The following is a 15,161-nucleotide window of genomic DNA, read 5'->3' as shown; positions in this document are numbered from 1 at the left end:
TCACGGCTACTTTAACATGGCAACCAGTTAAAGGGTTACACAAGGCAAGGCAAGTTTATTTCTATAGCACAATTCAGACACAAGGCCATTCAAAGTGCTTTACAGGGGCATGAAATACATCAAGATTAAAATAGGCTATCAAGTATAGAATATACATGAGAAAAGCGAATACATAAATTAATATAAATATAACATTTAAATACAATAACAATTACAGGTTAAAAGCACAACAAAAACATTAACAATGAACAGTTGTCTCTTCATTTTAATGTAAAAGAAATACATTATATAAAACATGATAAATAGTTTTCGCGAAGGGGTACTCATAGATAGTATAATAAATACTATTAACATGGCAACTAGCTAAAGGGGTACATCTTTCATTTAACTTTTATTTATCCTCGAGAGACCAATTGAGGGGTGACCCTCATTTACAATGATGTCGAGTTCAAAGCAAATTCAAAGGAAAAACAACAATACATAAACAATATTCAATGCAAAAACATCAAATACACAACAACAGGTGAAGAGAAAAAAAACAATTGAAACATTTACATAGTGGTGAAGAGTGGCAGCAATTAAAATTAAATGGGTGAAAGTACAATATAGTCTAATTAAAACAGTTACAGGTAGAGTTTGGCAGATTTAAGATAGTTTGTTTAAATTGGTTAAAAGATATGAAGGTATTTAGTTTAATTTGTTGCTGTAAGTTGTTCCAGGAGTCGGGGGGCACTGAAGCTAAAAGCTGTCTTTCCACAAGTCAAAAAAAGGTTTGGGAACCACTAGCGTAAATGCCACATAAAATAAGAGAAATAAAACATTTAAATAAACAAAGAAAAATACAGGTTAAAAAGGGGAACAGAAAACAGTCTTCAGATCTGATTTAAAAAGAGCTGAGAGTTGCAGTAAGTAAAAAAAAAGGTTTGGGACTACTGGCGTAAAATATTGTTATTTTTCAACACAACAACACATTAACAATGAACAGTTTAAATAAAATACATTAGCCTATATAAAACATATAAAACAGAAAACAGTCTTCAGATTCGATTTAAAAAGAGCTGAGAGTTGCAGCAAGTCAAAAAAGGTTTGGGAACCCATATGTCGTAATTAAATGACACCTACCCCCCTCCCCCCCAATGCTAATATGCTAGGCTAGCGTTGTGATTAGGTAGTATATCGCCGGCTCCATCAAGCCGATCGGAAGCCAGTCGCCTAAAAAAAAAAACCTAAATAACCATCCAACACGGACCCATACAGACAGCCGGAGAGCGCTAGGACGCAGAATAACACACATAAAAACATTTTATTAGCCAACAACTGAAGATGATTAAGCTCTTTTCCCTAAAACAGCAGAAGAAAGACGAGGAATCTGCCGGAGGTAACCGAGCCGGGTCCGGGGGAAAGAAGGCCAGCGCTGCCCAACTCCGAGTGCAGAAAGGTGGGTAGTTTTAGTTAGTTAGTTAGTTTAATTTAAAAGGTCCATGGAAGTCCCAGTGGAAAATACACTTTCACCGAGGCCTGGTCAGTCCAATAGCCGTGGCCTGGTCACTATCTTCTGGGGAACTATCCCTTCATAGCCCCGTCCGTTGGTTAAAATAAACCACAAGCTAACTAACAAGCTAGCATGCTAACTTTGGCGTTGGAGGTTGGTGTCAGTGCTGTTTGTTACCTAACGGCAGCTAGCCTTATTAGCGCATTTATAAACCGTATATTGTAGCACACACTGCAAAACACCCATTAACAACACTAACCGGGCTGTGGTCAGTCCCTATGCCGAGGCTTGGTCACTATAAATGGGATAACTAACCCGTCAGACCCCCGTGGTTAATATAAACCACAGGCTAACAACTAACAGGTAGAAGGCTAACTTTAGCATGGACTGATTTTAGCTTACGTCTTTTAGCTACCCTGTTAATTAGCATAAGGTAAAAACACCCATTTAATTAACACTATACCCGGAACACAGTCAGCTACGCTAAGTTAGCAGTGTAAGCTAACTAAATGAGCCACTAATAATAAGTCTTTCTAGCTTTACCTGCTTAAAATCCACTTTTAGTTACATTTTACTGAGGCAGCTAAGGAGCTAGTTACGGTTGCTAAGGTTGAGATTGAGGTTGCTTTATATGTAGCGATGGTTCAATTTGGTTTTAAGTTCAAATAGGAAAGTAATTAATCTTAATAACAACTTGTCAACAGCTAGATGCTAATGGTTAACAGTTAAGTTACTGTCACGAAGCATCAACAGCTCCGGAAAAAAAAATTAAGAGACCAGTCTGTATTTTTCTTAAATCTTCATCTCTAGGCCTACATAACTTATTAAAAAAATGCTCTTAACGACAACAACATGTATTGGAATTTGGTAGAAATGTTGTCAGTGGTTTATAGTATAAAATCAATATGTTCATTCTACTCAAACATATGCCTATAAATTGGTAGCAGATCATGAGGAGATATTCACTGATTTTGACAACAAGCGTTCTCCGGAATCATTCACTGCACATTTTTGGCTGGACTGCAGAACAAGACGTTTGATGATCGGTTACAACTAACAGTTTCCACTTGTTCATTACATACTTTTCTTTGTATTTCTTCTCTGTGTGTGTGTGTGTGTGTGTGTGTGTGTGTGTGTGTGCGTGTGTGTGTGTGTGTGTGTGTGCGCGTGTCTCAGACATCAATGAGTTGAACCTGCCAAAGACGTGTGAGATCGACTTCCCCGATAACGATGATCTGCTCAACTTCAGACTCATCATCTCCCCAGACGAGGTGAAGTCATAAAATACATTCAATTATGGTTGCGTTCCGAATCGCATACTTTCTACTATATAGTATGTAGGAAAAAGATTTAGGATGTCCCGATTCTTGTGGCCAGATTTAGGATGGTTAGAAGTACCCGGATGTCCTACTTCATGCGGCCAAGATTGTTAGTGTTGAAAAGTGCATCCTATTTGGGCGATTCTGACCCACAATCCAGTGCGCACGTGAAGTGACGTCACATCGACGAAGCCTCCATATGAAAACAAACGGGGATGCGACGGATATAAAAGCAAGAGGCAAGATCAAGGCGCAATGTTATGATGAAATAAGAGAGAAAAGTATGTCCCAATAGTATGCCTACTGCATCCTAACTAGATTCTTTTTATCGTCAGATGTAGTATGTAGAATAGAAAAAAGAAAGAGTATGCAATTCGGAACGCAACCAATGTCTTGTTAAAGGTGTGTGTGTGTGGGACAGAATTATATTAGATTAAAGGTGCACTATACCGTTTTAGAGGAGGGGGGTTTGTTTACATTCACAGAGCCTGCAGTTAGTTCACTAAACATATTTTCTCTACATGTAATTCTTAGCGTTGAATAATTCTATCATCATAAATCTAATTATTTTGAGGCACCTGGAACCAAACGTAAGACTAGAATATGTTTGTAAACCAAACTGTGGGCCCTGCTGCTGTAAACAACAACAAAAGTGAAACAGTAACTTTTCAGGAAGCTTTCTGACTTCAAACAGTGTTCCAGGGATCTACATTTTTTCTGTGAGGAAAAGTTTGTTTATTCAGTTTTGGAGAATAAACCTTAGAAAATGTTTCACTTCTCTGACACACTCTCTGTTTGTTCTCCACAGGGTTTTTACAAAGGAGGGAAATTTGTCTTCGGCTTTAAGGTGAGACACACACCTGTCCCCTTCGTTTGATCTGACACACACCTGTCCCCTTCGTTTGATCTTTATACAAAATCCAGGAAAAAATGTTAAAAAGGTGCACTGTGTAATATGACATCATCAAGAAAGTTCTACAAAGTTCTAGAATGCAACGCTCCCTGGGTAACCCCAACCCTATTTGAATAATAACAGAAGCTACAGTGGACTTCAAGGACAAGAACAATTCTACATTTTAAACAATACACCTGATGACATTCCAAAAACTTTGATGCCTCCATAAGACTTGCCTGCTCAATGTAGAAAATGTAACATTAATATTTGTAATTCTCCGCTCAGGAGGATAATTCAGATTATTGGCAGAGGTGATTTTACACCAATGAGGACATATTGATGAATGAGGATATTGATTTTAGCTAATAAATTACTTAAAATGTTACACAGTGCCCCTTTAAAGGTGTAATATGACATCATCAAGTAAGTTCTAGAAAGTTCTAGAATGCAACGCTCCCTGGGTAACCCCAACCCTTTCGAATAATAACAGAAGCTACAGTGGCCTTCAAGGACAAGAACAATTCTAAATTCGAAACAATGCACCTGATGACATTCCAACTATGACACTTCCAAAATGGCGGTGACAAGGCCTTGGTCCAAAGTATGGAGAAATATGGACATATATGAGACCCTTTCTAAGGAAAAAAATAATAATAAAAAAAAAAAAATTCATCTATTATGCACTAAATTAAACGTACTTATGGATATTATAATTACTTTCTACAAAATCTGCTAGGAAATAAAACCCAAAATTCTACACACTGCAGCTTTAACACTAAATTAAAAAATCTGCCAATTTGCCTTTTTTTAAATCGGTGTTTGATTGATCGGAGCATCCCTAACTTCTTGAATTATATGAGAATAAAGCATGAGATTAACACAGCATTTAAACGAGTCTAGATGTCCTCACCTTTATTTTATTTATTTGTATTAAACTGTGTGCGTGTCTGTCTGCCTGTCTGTGTGTCTGTCTGTCTGTCTGTCTGTCTGTCTGTCTGTCTGTGTGTCTGTCTGTCTGTCTGTCTGTGTGTCAGGTAGGGCAGGGTTACCCCCATGACCCCCCCAAGGTAAAGTGTGAGACGATGGTGTATCACCCCAACATCGACCTAGAAGGAAACGTCTGCCTAAATATCTTAAGGTTGGTGAAATGTATTCTAGAAAACATCTTTTTTGTCTATGGTATTTTTTTCTGCTTTTCATTTTGTTATTTTTGATATGTTTAATTTGTATTTGACATGTCTAAATGAGGAGAATTTTCATAGATTTTGACAAAAAGGGAGTGTGTGTGTGCATTATAACTACTAGTGCAGTGCCCGTAGGAAGCCGGTCTGCTGTGTGTGTCCCGCTCGTCACTCATTTCAAGCTTTTGGTCGCAGCAGCCAATCAAATCAGAGGGAGGCGGGGTTTAGCCGGAGACTACTTCATGCCCGTCGTTACTGTGGCCTTCAGTGTGCGCATGTATTCGCCGCCAGCATGATATAAATATGATAACTTCTACATATTTGGTCCAAAACTTCATAATCAATCAAGGATGCCGTGCGCAAGCCATATCCGGAAGCTCAGGCCGATCTGACTAACACAGAGATATGCGAGTCACAGACAGACAGATTGCTTTATAGATAGATAGATAGATAGATAGATAGATAGATAGATAGATAGATAGATAGATAGATATTCTGTAACTAACTGTCTCTGTTTTTTTTCCTGTAGAGAGGACTGGAAGCCTGTGTTGACGATAAACTCAATCATCTACGGTCTACAGTATCTATTTCTAGTGAGTCAATCACACACTCGCTCACACGCACGCACGCTCACACACTCGCACTCTCACTCACACACACACTCTCTCACTCACTCACTCACTCTCACACACACACACACACACACTCGCACACACGCACTCACTCTCACACACTCACTCACTCACTCTCACTCTCACACTCACTCACTCTCTCACACACTCACACACACACACGCTCACACTCTCACACTCACACACTCACAGTCATAGTAAATCTATTTTGCCTTGGAAACACTTAAGGTTAAGGGTGATGTAAGCCTATTCTTCTGATGCAAACCACACATTACTGTCCTTGTGTTTTAGTAACAATATATATTTTTTTAATATTTATTAATGTATAGCTGCTCCACCATAACATCAGAAAGAGTAAGGCTTTATCCTCGGTACAGATAGCTGCAGAGATAACAATGAGACATATTAGCATTAAAGGGGCATTGTGTAACATTTGAAGTAATTTATTAGCTAAAATCAATATCCTCATTCATCAATATGTCCTCATTGGTGTAAAATCACCTCTGCCAATAATCTGAATTATCCTCCTGAGTGGAGAATTACAAATATTAATATTACATTTTGTACATTGAGGAGGCAGGTCTTATGGAGGCATCCATGTTTTTGGAATGTCATCAGGTGCATTGTTTAGCATTTAGAATTGTTCTTGTCCTTGAAGGCCACTGTAGCTTCTATTATTATTATTTTTTTTTCTAAAGATATTTTTTGGGCATTTCTATGCTTTATTGATAGTGCAGAGAGACAGAGTTGAAATGGGGCAGAGAGGGGAGTGACATGCAGAGAACGACCGCGGGTGGGAATCGAACCCGGGTCTGCTGCTGGGCCCGGCCCGGGAGGGGGACGCCCTACCAACTGAGCTAAAGGCGCCCCGCTTCTGTTATTATTCAAAAGGGTTGGGGTTACCCAGGGAGTGTTGCATTCTAGAACTTTCTAGAACTTTCTAGAACTTTCTTGATGATGTCATATTACACACTGCCCCTCTCTCTCTGTAATACTAACCTAATGTCTCTCGCTCTCTCTCTCTCTCTCTCTCTGTAATACTAACCTAATGTCTCTCTCTCCCTACTCTCTGTCGGTCTCTCTCTCCCTCCCCTTCTCCTCTCTCTCCCTCCCTCTCTCTATAACACTAACCTAATGTCTCTCGCCCTCTCTCTCTCTCTCTAATACTAACCTAATGTCTCTCTCTCTAATACTAACCTAATGTCTCTCTCTCCCTCTCTCTCTATAACACTAACCTAATGTCTCTCTGTCTCTCTCTGTCTCTCTCTCTCTCTCTCTCTCTCTCTCTCTCTATAACACTAACCTAATGTCTCTCGCCCTCTCTCTCTCTCTCTCTCTCTCTCTGTAACACTAACGTCTCTCTCGCCCTCTCTCTCTACTATCTACTATCTACTATTCTATTAACAAGAGTGAGCTGGTGCAAGGCTTTTACAAACACATTTGAAGGATGCTAAATATTGTCAATTATCGTCATCATTAAAAATCCACCAAAATGTTGAGGGATTATTTTGTCAATATCGCACACCCATCATCTTGAATCTGTGTGTCCCTCCGTGACGTCATCATTAATCTGTCTGTCTGTCTGTCTGTCTGTCTGTCTGTCTCTCTGTCTCTCTGTAACACTAACCTAATGTCTCTCGCCCTCTCTCTCTCTAATACTAACCTAATGTCTCCCGCCCTCTCTCTCTCTCTATAACACTAACCTAATGTCTCTCTCTCTCTCTCTCTCTCTCTCTCTCTCTCTCTCTCTCTCTCTCTCTCTCTCTCTCTCTCTCTCTCTCTCCCCCTCTCTCTCTCTCTCTCTCTCTCTCTCTCTCTCTCTCTCTCCCTCTCTCTCTCTCTCTCTCTCTCTCTCTCTCTCTCTCTCTCTCTACTCTCTGTCTGTCTCTCCCTTCTCCTCTCTCTCTCTAATACTAACCTAATGTCTCTCTCTCCCTCTCTCTCTGTAACACTAACCTAATGTCTCTCTCGCCCTCTCTCTCTCTGTAATACTAACCTAATGTCTCTCGCCCTCTCTCTCTTTCTGTATCACTAACCTAATGTCTCTCTCTCCCTCTCTCTGTAACACTAACGTCTCTCTCGCCCTCTCTCTCTCTCTATAACACTAACCTAATGTCTCTCTCTCTCTCTCTCTCTCTCTCTGTAATACTAACCTAATGTCTCTCTCTCTCTCTCTCTCTCTCTCTCTAATACTAACCTAATGTCTCTGTAACACTAACGTCTCCCTCTCTCTCTCTAATACTAACCTAATGTCTCTCTCTCTGTAATACTAACCTAATGTCTCTCTCTCTCTCTCTCTCTCTCTCTGTATCACTAACCTAATGTCTCTCTCTCTCTCCCTCTCTCTCTCTATACTACTAACCTAATGTCTCTCGCCCTCTCTCTCTCGCTCTCCCTCTCTCTCTCTATACTACTAACCTAATGTCTCTCTCTCTCTCTCTCTCTCTCTCTCTGTAACACTAACCTAATGTCTCTCGCCCTCTCTCTCGCCCCCTAAAGGAGCCGAACCCCGAGGACCCGTTGAACAAAGAAGCAGCAGAAGTTCTCCAAACAAACCGACGGTTGTTTGAGCAGAATGTTCACCGCTCGCTGAGAGGAGGCTACGTCGGCGCTACCTACTTCGAGAGATGTCTTAAATAACTCCATATCCCACAATCCTTCACTTCCTTCTCCCCCCATTCACCCCCTATTCATTCATTCTCCCTCCCTCCCTCCCTCCCTCCCAAAAAATCCCTACTCCTGTTTTTACTTCCTCAGTCCTGCTCTGTTGCCGTGGCCACAGACAGGATAGCAACAGCACGCTACAAACAAACCAGAAGACGCTTTTCAGTTTTAAAAACAAAATACACCAACGAAGAAGACAGAAAAAAAAAACTCCTCCCATTTCCTCCCTTGTTATTATTATTATTATATATTTTTTTTTTCTGTTTTTATTTCCAGCGTGCGACCGTTTACACATTGCCACATGGGGAGGGGGGGAGGGAGGGGAGGGAGGGGGGGGGACGCACAACTACAACAACACAATAGAACTGGACTGGAAATGATACATATTAAAGCTGACCGCATGCAGAAGCCATAAGGTGACAATGGCTGAGTTTTTTTTTTTCCTGGGGGGCGGGAGGGAGGGAGGGGGGGGGGGGATTCAGTGAATGTTGCTCGAGTGAGTCAGCGATTTGAGAAAAAAAAATGCCACAACGCTGATGCTACGATTATAATAATGATTATGACGTTGTTCCCTACATTTCTTTTCTTTCTTTGAATTTTTTTATTTGGCGTGTGTGTGTGTGTGGGGGAGGGGAGAGGGGGGGCGTATGGACAAGGACAAGCCCCCCCCCCCCTCTCTCTTTTTGTTTTAGGCACTTTTTTTTATTGGTTCTTAGAAAAAATTTCATAACGCAGCAAACTCCAAATTCACCCTTAACAAAAGCCGAGCCGTCTCTTAAAATTCCCACAGCAGATTTAGGTTAAGTTTCACAGAGATGGATTAAGCCCAAGAAATGTTCGCAGTTCGTATAGAGGGGGGAGAGGGCTTATGTTGCATTCATGTGCTGTCGGGAAAAATCGGGATTCTGAGTTGTAAAAAATGCACGCGAACGCTTGCTTAAATGGGAACAACAACCTCGCAAAACTGGGAAAAGATTTTGGTGCCATCGACAGAGCGGGAAAAAGGAGATGTTACTTTTCCTCTAGTTGACACGAAAATACCAAGAAGTATTTTTGAGTTTTAAATTTCTGAGCAGTAATGGTCCTTTTTAAACGGCCTTTTTCATAGCATCCATGTTGTTTTGTAGTTTTAATAGCATTCTGACGTGAGAACACCAAAGTCATACGAACAACTTCCCAAACTCCGAACTCGGAAATTCTGACATATCCGAGGAGCACTTGAATGCAACAACAAACAAACAAACAAAAAAGTGCACGATAATGGTAATTTAACATGGCAGCGTTTAACAACAGAAAGGGAGTGGGTTAGCATAATGGGAGAAGCATACAGTCTTAACCCAGAGATTCGCCTTAAAAATATAGTACCTTGAGTTCTAGCAGGTTCGCCTTAAGTTCCTAAAAAAAAACCTTTTTATTTTTATGTTTTCAACCTGCATGACTATCAACTGTCACTAGGTATGTGTCTTTAAGTATAGAGTAGGAGGGAGGGGCTTGTGTGTTACAACTGAAAGCAGAAGCACCTTGAAAAAATGTATCTCGCAAAACTGAGGAGCGTTTTAGTGACTTGTGGGGTACGTGTGCGAGGGAGGGAGGGGGCTAATTCTTCCCATTTACTTCTGTCTTGAAAAGGCTATAATATTTCAAATAATTTGGAACCTTGCAACATGACGTTTGTAGCGTTGAGATTTTTTATTTTTTTGAAAATCTGCAACAACTTTGGAGTTTGCTGCTAAATCACACACACACACACACACTTTGCGTCAGGCGGCAGAGCGTTGTGTCAAGTGGGTGGGTGGGAGGGGCGGGGGATCAGTGTGTTTTAAAAGTGATAATTCAGTATTGTTGAAGTGTGCTTGTATTTAGTCCTTCTGCATAGTCTAGTGTGTAACCTTATGGAGATGGCCGTCAGTCACTATAAGGAGTTTGAGGGGAGACGTGGCTGTAGCAGAGGTCAACATTGTACTGCTGCAGAGGGGGCCAGATGAAAAACGTTTTTTTTTCTCCTCGTATATAAATGCTTAGCTAAATTTAGTGTACAATTGAATGGATATTTATTCTTTGGTTAAGCATTTATAGACATGGGTTTTTTTTCTTCACACACACACACACACACACACACACACACACACACACACACACACACACACAGACTTCTGCTACATCCACGTCTCCCCCAAACTCTTTATAGTGACAGACAACCATCTCCATAAGTTAACACACTAACTAATGCAGAAGTACTTCATACAACCACACTTCAAAAATACTGAATTGTACCTTTAAAGGAGGCGGGCGAGATGGTTTTAGTATATTATTTTGTTTGTGGGTGTGGGAGGGTTTGGGGTTAGGGAGGGCGAGGGAGGGGGAGGGTGGGCGAGGGAGGGGGGGGATTAAAATGTTACGATTCTACTGTGTATATCGAAAACCCCGGCTGTTCACATCGACTGCAATATGATTTATGTTAAATAAAATATGAACTTGAATGATTATAACCGTGGTGATGATGTCCGCTTGAAACACAACACACAGACAGACACTGACCCTGCGTTCCAATCCCCATACTTCCCTACTATTTAGTATGCCAGAAAAAGATTTAGGATGTCCCAGTACATGCACGTCAATTGTAGAATGCTGAAAATACATAAATGCCCCCACTAACTCCAATAGCATGTTGGAGTATTCGTCTTTATTCTTGACATTTCTCGACATAATGGGGAAAAAAAACTTCCTTATCTAATTTTTTTTCCTCTCCCGTCTGGGGCCCTAAAACTCTTCTGTACTTTAGTATGTAGTGTAGTAAAAAGACTAAAACTCTTCTGTACTTTAGTATGTAGTGTAGTAAAAAGACTAAAACTCTTCTGTACTTTAGTATGTAGTGTAGTAAAAAGACTAAAACTCTTCTGTACTTTAGTATGTAGTGTAGTAAAAAGACTAAAACTCTTCTGTACTTTAGTATGTAGTGTAGTAAAAAGACTAAAACTCTTCTGTACTTTAGTATGTAGTGTAGTAAAAAGACTAAAACTCGTCTGTACTTTAGTATGTAGTGTAGTAAAAAGACTAAAACTCTTGTGTACTTTAGTATGTAGTGTAGTAAAAAGACTAAAACTCTTCTGTACTTTAGTATGTAGTGTAGTAAAAAGAAAAGGTATGTGATTTGGAACGTAGGGTTAGTTTGTGATATCACAACACACAGGTGACTAAGGTTCATTTATCAACTCACATTAAACTTCCCAGGCCAGTGTAGAGATATACTGCGTTCCAAATCTCATACTCTTTCTTTTCTCTATTCTACATACTACATCTGACCATAAACAGTATCTAGTTAGGATGCAGTATGCTACAACTGGGACATACTTTAACTTATTTATGTCATCCTAACATGGCTCCTTGATCTTGCCTCTTGCTTTTATATCCGTCTCATCGCTGGTTGTTTTCACCGGGAGGCTCAGTCCATGTGATGTAACTTCTGCTGCAGTGGATTGTGGGTCAGAATCGCCCAAAAAGCTGCTGGTTTTAACACTAAAATTCTCGACTGGATGAAGTGGGAATCCGTGTATTTTTAAGCATACTAAATCAAGTTCAAGGAGCCACGTTAGGATGAAATAAATAAGTTAAAGTATGTCCCAATTGTAGCATACTGCATGCTAACTAGAGACTTTTTATGATCAGATGTAGTATGTAGAATAGAAAAAAAAGTTGGATACAAATTTCTGTTTTTGATTATGAAAATTTTAAAAATGTACATGACCTGTGAACTCAGGTTTGAATAATTTATTATTACACATGTTAAGCTTTTACATTTTATTCCTTTATTTCTTTCTTTGTCAAAGTTTAAAATACACAGTTTTAGTTTTGACCGCTTTGAGTACAAAAACATCTTTCACCAGAATCATGAACCATAATCTTAGAATTTTCACCACTAGAACCAACGGACAAAATCAAAAGCGCCTTAACGAAGAAAACGTGGGACTTTTATGACAATTTATGGACAATTTTTCGCCGACTAACGCATTAATACAGTTGGGGGAAACCTTATATATACACGGGTAAATTAAGTAAGGCGCATAAATACACTTGGAGGGATACAAGCCTTACTTACTAGACACACTCTTACTTAGTTTACCTGCATATATGAGGTTTCCACAACTAGATTAATGCGTTGGTCGGCATTTTTTTTTCCAAAAAGTCCCAAATATGCTTCGTTAAGGCGTTTTGCTTTTGTCGGTTGGTTCTAGTTTCGAACATTCATAACTTGCAGATGCTTGTAGTTTCTACAGGATAAATTGTCTTATCTAAAAAAAGAAATATCACATTATATATATATTTGTAATGCACGTTAACCATATAACATGTTGTCATAACCACATATGAAAATATAACATCTTCACTGGAAACCTGGCTTTACAGAAACATGTCATTCTTTCCTGTCACACAAATAATTAAAACAAAAAGTGAAGTTAGAGACAGAGTATGGGAAATATTTGAGCCATTTTAAGTTTTAAGCTTTTAAAATGACAAAGTATGTTGATTTCCTTTGGTATTGTTGTCAAATGGAAAAAAAATAAAAATGATTTTCGCGAGTATATATTCGTGGCTGGGTGGTGCTGTGGTAAAAGATTGAAACTTCCCGGGATCGAAAACTCATAAGAAAAAACTTAGGTTGCGTTCCGAATCTCATACTTTCTACTATATAGTATGTAGAAAAAAGATTTAGGATGTCCCGATTCTTGTGGCCAGATTTAGGATGGTTAGAAGTACCCGGATGTCCTACTTCATGCGGCCAAGATTGTTTGTGTTCTGACCCACAATCCGGTGCGCACGTGAAGTGACGTAACATCGACGAAGCCTCATTATGAAAACAAACGGGGATGCGACGGATATAAAAGCAAGAGGCAAGATCAAGGCGCAATGTTATGATGAAATAAGAGAGAAAAGTATGTCCCAATAGTATGCCTACTGCATCCTAACTAGATTCTTTTTATCGTCGGATGTAGTATGTAGAATAGAAAAAAGAAAGAGTATGCGATTCGGAACGCAACCCATGTTATAATTCCGTACGTAACAAATATGAACCTTTTAAGGAACCAACTAAAATTGTTGTGTCATATCAGCATCGTTTTCTATTGGATTGAACTTTTTGTCATAAAAAAAAAACTTTAAGGTGCTCCGAGGAACTTTCCATTTTTGTTCATTCTAGCGCCCCCCTTTGGACAAAAGCGGTAGTGTTTTTACCACGCCAGCTGTTGTTCCTGGGTGAGCGTATACCCATGACAAAGGCATTAAGAAAAACTGTATAAAAATAGCATTCTTTGCACCGATGGTCTCGTTTGCTGTTACATGTAATTTATGATCATCAGAGGAAAAAATTAGACTGTTTCAGAAATATTTAAAAGTTCCTCATAGCAACTTTAATATTGTGAGTGAGTGAGTGAGTGAGTGAGTGAGTGAGTGAGTGAGTGAGTGAGTGAGTGAGTGAGTGAGTGAGTGAGTGAGTGTGTGTGTGAGTGTCTGTCTGCCTGTCTGTCTGTCTGCCTGCTTGCCTGCCTGCCTGTCTGCCTGCCTGCCTGCCTGCCTGCCTGCCTGCCTGTCTGTCTGTCTGTCTGTCTGCCTGCCTGTCTGTCTGTCTGTCTGCCTGTCTGTCTGCATCAGGCTGGGTGGTGTTGTGTTGTCCCCAGCACCAGGGGGACCTCCTTGTCTCCCGTCCCCAGCAAAGGGAACATCTTGCCGGTGAACTCCTGGGCCGCGCTGAAGGTGTATATCTCAGATCCTGTCTTCACGTTATAGAATGACACCTGGCCTTCGTCTACGTCCAGGAACACGCCCACCTGACGCAGCTTGGTAGGGCTCTTCACCTGTGTGGGGGGGTTGGGGGGGGGGGGGGGGAAACAAACAACCTTTAAATTTAACATTAAAGCTGCAGTGTGTAACTTTAATTTATTTATTTATTTTTTTATATATATATATTTTTTTTTTTACACAAAACTGAAAAAGTGAACACACAAACAAAAGACAAAATAAAATAAACAACCAACTCTACTTTACAGGTTTCTAAGGACATTGTTTAAACTAAAAAAGGTAAATGTTAAGCAGAAAATAAAAAGTCAACGAGGTGTCATGTAGGTCCCTTCAGTACTGTTATATAGTCCAGGAAAGGCTTGAACATGTCTGTTTAAACTTCTCTGCTTTCCCTGGAATCTCATAACGGATTTTCTCCATATATAAAGAACTAGAGAACTCCATGTAGGGCTCTTTACCTGTGTGAGGGGGAAAAGACCTTTTACATTTAACATTAAAGCTGCAGTGCGTAACTTTTTCATATGAATGAATGCCTGTTGTTACATTCAAGCCATCACCAAAACGAGTTGACACAAAGTTGATTAAGCCCATCAGCTCCACAAAACTCTCTCTGTATTTCTCAGTATGGCAATGTTTACAAACTGGTGATAGTTTAGATAGACAGACAGACAGCTATCGGTGTATGAATGTGTGTGTGACTGGGTGAATGTGTACAAAAACAATGTAAAGCGCTTTGGGTCTGTGATAAACGGAGATATAGCGCTATACAAGTCCATTTACCATTACCATTTAGATAGATAGATAGACAGACAGACAGATAGAGAGACAGACGGACAGACAGACGGACAGACAGACAAAAAGACAGACAGACTCACAGTCAGACAGACAGACAGACAGACAGACAGACAAAAAGACAGACAGACTCACAGTCAGTCAGACAGACAGACAGGCAGACAGACAGACAGACAGACAGACAGGGTGTTACCTTGGTGAGTGGGGGTGCAGTGAGCGCGCGCAGTTGGCTCCCGCTCCACCAGATGGCGTAGTATCCGTTGGACGGGCTCATGTCAAACAGACCTTTCCTCTGGGCGGCCTCACCCACCACACCCAGCTTCCAGTCCTTAGACTCCCCCACAAACACCTGAGACACAGAGATACAGTTATATGAGCACACACACACACACA

The 15,161-nt window shown here is 40.2% G+C and overlaps 2 protein-coding genes across 3 annotated transcripts in view; one reads left to right on the top strand and one right to left on the bottom strand.

The window, feature by feature from the left end:
- The first annotated feature begins 1,181 nt into the window (after positions 1 to 1,181).
- Positions 1,182 to 8,478, top strand: ube2m (ubiquitin conjugating enzyme E2 M). Its single transcript, XM_080044134.1, has 6 exons — positions 1,182 to 1,438; positions 2,669 to 2,763; positions 3,620 to 3,658; positions 4,741 to 4,844; positions 5,417 to 5,480; positions 8,019 to 8,478. The coding sequence occupies exons 1-6, from the start codon at positions 1,324 to 1,326 to the stop codon at positions 8,157 to 8,159; spliced, it is 558 nt and encodes a 185-aa protein (XP_079900260.1). The 5' UTR covers positions 1,182 to 1,323; the 3' UTR covers positions 8,160 to 8,478.
- A 3,494-nt stretch (positions 8,479 to 11,972) lies between these two features.
- Positions 11,973 to 15,161, bottom strand: part of btr30 (bloodthirsty-related gene family, member 30) — a 17,564-nt gene continuing 14,375 nt past the window's right edge. The window contains exons 15-17 of one of the 2 annotated variants that reach the window (XR_013845240.1): positions 14,962 to 15,117; positions 12,836 to 14,032; positions 11,973 to 12,303 (exon numbers count right to left, since the gene is read on the bottom strand). Coding sequence is in view for 1 of the 2 variants with exons in the window: in XM_080043138.1 (XP_079899264.1) it covers positions 13,826 to 14,032; positions 14,962 to 15,117 (363 nt within the window). In the remaining variant the exon portion in view is untranslated. Of the gene's footprint in view, positions 14,033 to 14,961; positions 15,118 to 15,161 lie in introns of both variants that reach the window. The other variant, XM_080043138.1, reaches the window with a different exon arrangement.

The sequence above is a fragment of the Ammodytes marinus genome (assembly GCF_949987685.1).
Source record: "Ammodytes marinus genome assembly, chromosome: 16".
Classification (NCBI taxonomy): Eukaryota; Metazoa; Chordata; class Actinopteri; order Uranoscopiformes; family Ammodytidae; genus Ammodytes; species Ammodytes marinus.
The sequence above is the reverse complement of the archived record's forward strand: the minus strand, read 5'-3'. Positions and strand labels throughout refer to the sequence as shown.

Excerpts from the sequence above, each read along its gene's own strand:
- ube2m (XM_080044134.1), top strand. The coding sequence starts at position 1,324 with ATGATTAAGCTCTTTTCCCTAAAACAGCAGAAGAAAGACGAGGAATCT. Across the intron at positions 1,439-2,668 it reads CCAACTCCGAGTGCAGAAAG|ACATCAATGAGTTGAACCTG; the intron begins GTGGGTAGTTTT and ends CGCGTGTCTCAG. Across the intron at positions 2,764-3,619 it reads TCATCATCTCCCCAGACGAG|GGTTTTTACAAAGGAGGGAA; the intron begins GTGAAGTCATAA and ends TGTTCTCCACAG.